This window comes from Lathyrus oleraceus, chromosome 3, assembly GCF_024323335.1.
Source record: "Lathyrus oleraceus cultivar Zhongwan6 chromosome 3, CAAS_Psat_ZW6_1.0, whole genome shotgun sequence".
Taxonomy (NCBI): Eukaryota; Viridiplantae; Streptophyta; class Magnoliopsida; order Fabales; family Fabaceae; genus Lathyrus; species Lathyrus oleraceus.
In genome coordinates this window covers 382,404,804-382,409,170 of record NC_066581.1, presented here as the reverse complement: position 1 = coordinate 382,409,170, position 4,367 = coordinate 382,404,804, and the positions used below count along the sequence as shown (strand labels likewise).

The 4,367-nt window shown below is 30.6% G+C and overlaps 1 protein-coding gene across 1 annotated transcript; it reads left to right on the top strand.

The window, feature by feature from the left end:
- The first annotated feature begins 356 nt into the window (after nucleotides 1-356).
- LOC127131370 (protein NRT1/ PTR FAMILY 4.2) lies at nucleotides 357-2,963 on the top strand. The gene is made up of 6 exons (XM_051060297.1): nucleotides 357-374; nucleotides 463-550; nucleotides 880-1,097; nucleotides 1,246-1,650; nucleotides 1,853-1,959; nucleotides 2,108-2,963. The coding sequence occupies exons 1-6, from the start codon at nucleotides 357-359 to the stop codon at nucleotides 2,847-2,849; spliced, it is 1,578 nt and encodes a 525-aa protein (XP_050916254.1). The 3' UTR covers nucleotides 2,850-2,963.
- The last annotated feature ends 1,404 nt before the right edge of the window (nucleotides 2,964-4,367 follow it).

Sequence of the window (4,367 nt, the reverse complement as noted above, 5' to 3'; positions counted from 1 at the left end):
GTAGCCCAATCTATTTATGCTAATTTTAAATCAACATATATTGTCAAAAGATTTTCTTTTGAACGGATATAGGCAAAAGTACTAAATCAAATTTTTTTTCTCTAAAATTGTCAGGAAAACATTGAGAGGTAAATATACTTTATGAAAGGAGGAATTAGACAGATACAAATCCAAAGGATTTTTTTTTTGCTTTAATGATTTTCAAAATTAATTATATTTTTTGAACTCATCCTTTTAAAGCATCAATATATATTGCATAACCACAATAATAATCTTTAATTCATTTCGTCAAATAAAAAACCTTTCATTCTTCAATGGTATGTTCCTGTTTTTCTTTGGCTTTCAAATTTGTCTCAATGAGTTTAATTTGTCTTGTATGTTAGAAGGCTTAATATTTTTTGCTTAGTTTTTTATTTTATGAAAAATTTGGCTATTTTTATACTTAATTTCAAATATCTATAGGATCCAGAGTTAAGCAATGTTGAAAGTGGTAAATATACTACAGACCGAAGCAACCATAGTGGAATAAAAGCTGCTTCTCTTGCATGTGGTAAGCTAAATTTTGTTGAGTTAATGTTCAATTATAATTTTGATTTTTGTGATTTAAATTTTTCACAAATTCAACCTCCATTTTAATATTAATTCTATTATTTTTATCAATTTTCTTCCACTATTTTATAATGATTTTTTATTTAATAGTATAAAACCTTATATCTCGCTTTGTACATGGTCGTAAAAATATTTATTTTATTTATATAAAAATTTGTAAATATGTTGAAAGTATTTTAATAAAGTTGTATGTTTTTTTTCACAAATTAAACAACTGGTTAAACTATGGTCTAATATTAACAAATCAACTGGCCATTTTCATGAGTGCAGTTGTAGAGATAATGCAGAGCTTGATCGTCTCATGCAATGCAGTGACATTAGGTGACTATTTTTATAGGTCAATGCATTATCCAGTTGCTCATTCTTCAACCATGGTTACCAACTTATTGGGAACGGCTTCTATGTTGAGCATTATTTGGGCATTTATTAGTGACTCTTACATTACAAGATTCACAACATTTGTAATTTCTGGTGGCTTACAATTAATGGTATGAAAATCTTATTTTCTTCATTTTCTTTATAGATTCTTAATTAAAATTTGTTGTTAACTTTTAAAAATCAAACATGAAATCAAATATTATTCAATGTGTTCAAATCGTAATTTACACATATTCTTTTGTTTTATCTAAAATGCAGGGACTAGTCATGCTTACATATCAATCACAAAACCCTAATTTACAACCACTAGAAAATGAAACACCATCAAACACTCAAGCTCTTTATCTTTACATTGGACTTTATTGTACAGCCATGGGAATGGGTGGAATCAAATCTACCTTGGCTGCACATGGAGCCGATCAACTTGATCAAACCAACAAGAGCCTAATTTCCTCTTACTTCAATTGGTATTTTTTCAGTTTATGCATAGGAGCTCTTCTTTCAACAACTGTTATGGTTTCAATTGAACGAAAATATGGATGGAGTACAAGTTTCATGATAATGGCTTTTGTTACAAGCTTATTATTGTGCACTTTCGTGTCTGGATATTCTTTGTATAAATATAAACGCCCCGCTGGAAGTCCTGTGTCTCGGATCATTAAGGTGATGTATACTTTAACATTCTTTGTAGTATCGGTCCTATATATTAAGATGGATTTGCCTCTCTTACAATCATAAATTTCATGCATTCATGCGAGTTCTAATTCTATACTATTAAACTTCATACAATTAAAAAGTTTTAGAAATGGTGTTGCATGTTTTTTTACAATGCTAAATTAAATTAATTGTATTTTTTTTATTCTAGGTACTTGTTGCTTCAGTAAAAAATATAAAGATTTCAACTACTGGAAGTTTGAATCATGATGTCACAGAACAATTACTTCCTAGAGAGCAAACTCATAATAAATTCAAGTAAATTCTTTATCTTTTTATCATCTTCTTAGTGTTTGTTTTGTTTTGTTTTTCATAGAATTGATATTTTAAATAAATGAAGTTATAAATATGAACAAATAGATATTAAGAATCACATGGTCAAATAAAAAGTTATAATTTTTTTCAGATTTCTGAACAAAGCATTGATGGATCAAAACCTTGGTGATGCTCAAGTTAAGGAAACAAAAACCTTCCTAGGGCTTCTTCCAATTTTTGTCACAACAATCATGATGAGTTGTAGTTTAGCACAAAGCTTAACATTCTTAGTACAACAAGGGAATCTCATGAACCGGAAGATATTTAGTTTCACAATCGCCACACAATCTCTAGGAATAGTTCCAATTATTATCTCACTTATATTCATAATCACGTTTGAACAATTCAAAAAGATGAACAAAAAGAAAGGTACAACAACAAACCATAAAATCTACCAACCACTTTTTAGAATGGGAATAGGATTAGCAATGGTATCAATATCAATGCTTGTGGCCTCAATCATGGAATATAAGAGGCTTGAAGCATTCAAGAAAGGGAATACACTTTCTGTGTTTTGGTTACTGTTCCAATATATTTTATTAGGGTTATCTGATATACTTACAGTGGAGGGAATGATTGAATTTTTCTACTCAGAAGCACCTGAAAGTATGAAAAGTATTTGTACGGCATTATCTTGGTGTTCAGGCTCTATGGGGATGTTTGTGAGTTCTGTGTTGGTGACTACAAGTAATTCAATTAGTGGAAGATTTGGAATGGAATGGTTTGGTGGAAAAGATTTGAATCATTCTAGGTTAGACCTTTTTTATGCTCTTCTTTGTGTTATCAACATTTTCAATTTTCTCCTTTTTGTTTACTTTGCCAAGAAGTACTAAATCTCTTGATCAATGTAAGTTAGGAGTATAATGATATTTTAATGTTTTAATAATAGCATGTTATCTATTGAGAAATTGAGACATAAAGAAATAAATTGTTATTGTTAAGTGTTATTCATTGTCCACTTATCTAGTGTTCAATTAAAGGTGGTACAGTTACATTATAGTTATCTATGTAAAAAAGGCCATGTCTTTACCATTCACATTACTGCTTCATTTGTTTAAATCCTTCCTTTTATAAACAGTCGAATACAGTTTAGGATTTTATATTAAAATGTTCATACATACCATAACACATAGAGACGAGTGTTACATATATATTTTCTAACATAACAGGAATTCTTATTGTCGAGGTCCACCCACAAGACCCATAAACATGTATAGAGGTTCTTAAAGAACAATTTTGTACTCTAATAATTTTGTTAAGTGTGCAGCTATTAGAAACAAGTTATGACTCTAAGAAAGCGATGTGTGACGTCATCAGACTCTGAACCTAGTGTATTATGGATTCCTTTGCTCAACGCTTCTGATCATCGTTCATCCATAAAGCTTTGATTTATGACTCTGATAAGAGAAGTCTCTGAAGCTATCAAGCTCAGAAGTCTTGCGCTCAACAACTCTAATGAACTATGTCACTAGACTCTAGATCAAGAATCTGAAGACCAGGTTCTGAAGACTCTCTCATACAGACTTTGATCCTTCCATGCATGCTTCATCAACTCTCGTTCTGAAGCCTCTGAACATTAGAAGATAAGATCAAAAAAATTTACGTGAGAAAATAGTACATAGTACAAGATCAATATTCTTTTCACTACACTAATTTCGTGGGAAAAGGACTGTACATTTGTACCATTTTGTCTCCCATTTTCATAAACCGTTAGGCAAGGATACAACTACTTGTGGAATTCCATTTCTGTCCTCCAACGGATGTTTCTATTGCCTATATAAAGGAGTCTTGAAAGAATGGAACAATAATAAGAAATACAACAAGAACTATAATGTGAACATTGCAATACTGTGAAACTTTTGAGAGAAAGAAAATCATACACACAAGGAACTTTTTTTCATACACTTCCATAGAAAATATTTTTTGTGTAAATATTTGTAATACATTTGTGTAATCTGTTTTCTTAGAAGCATCTTTGTAATAAAATTTATTTCTCAACTTTTGAGTTGTATTTCCTTGAGAGACTAGGGTATAGTCAGGATTTCTCAAGAAGACATTGACATTTTGTCTTTGTGGTTGTAATCAGGTTTGATTATAGTGGATTAAGTCCTTGTAATAAGGAGAAATCACCTTGGCGGGTGGACTAGAGGTAGCTTCGTTAACAGTGAATCAGGATAAAAATATTTATGTTTATTAGTTTTGTTCTAAGTTCTCTCCTTGTTGTTTTGGGTAACAAAATATTTTAATTCTAGAAACCCAATTCAACCCTCCACCCCCATTTCTTTTGTTTTCGTAACCTTCAGTATAAATAAGTGACTATGAGACTGATGATGAACCAGATATCCTGGACA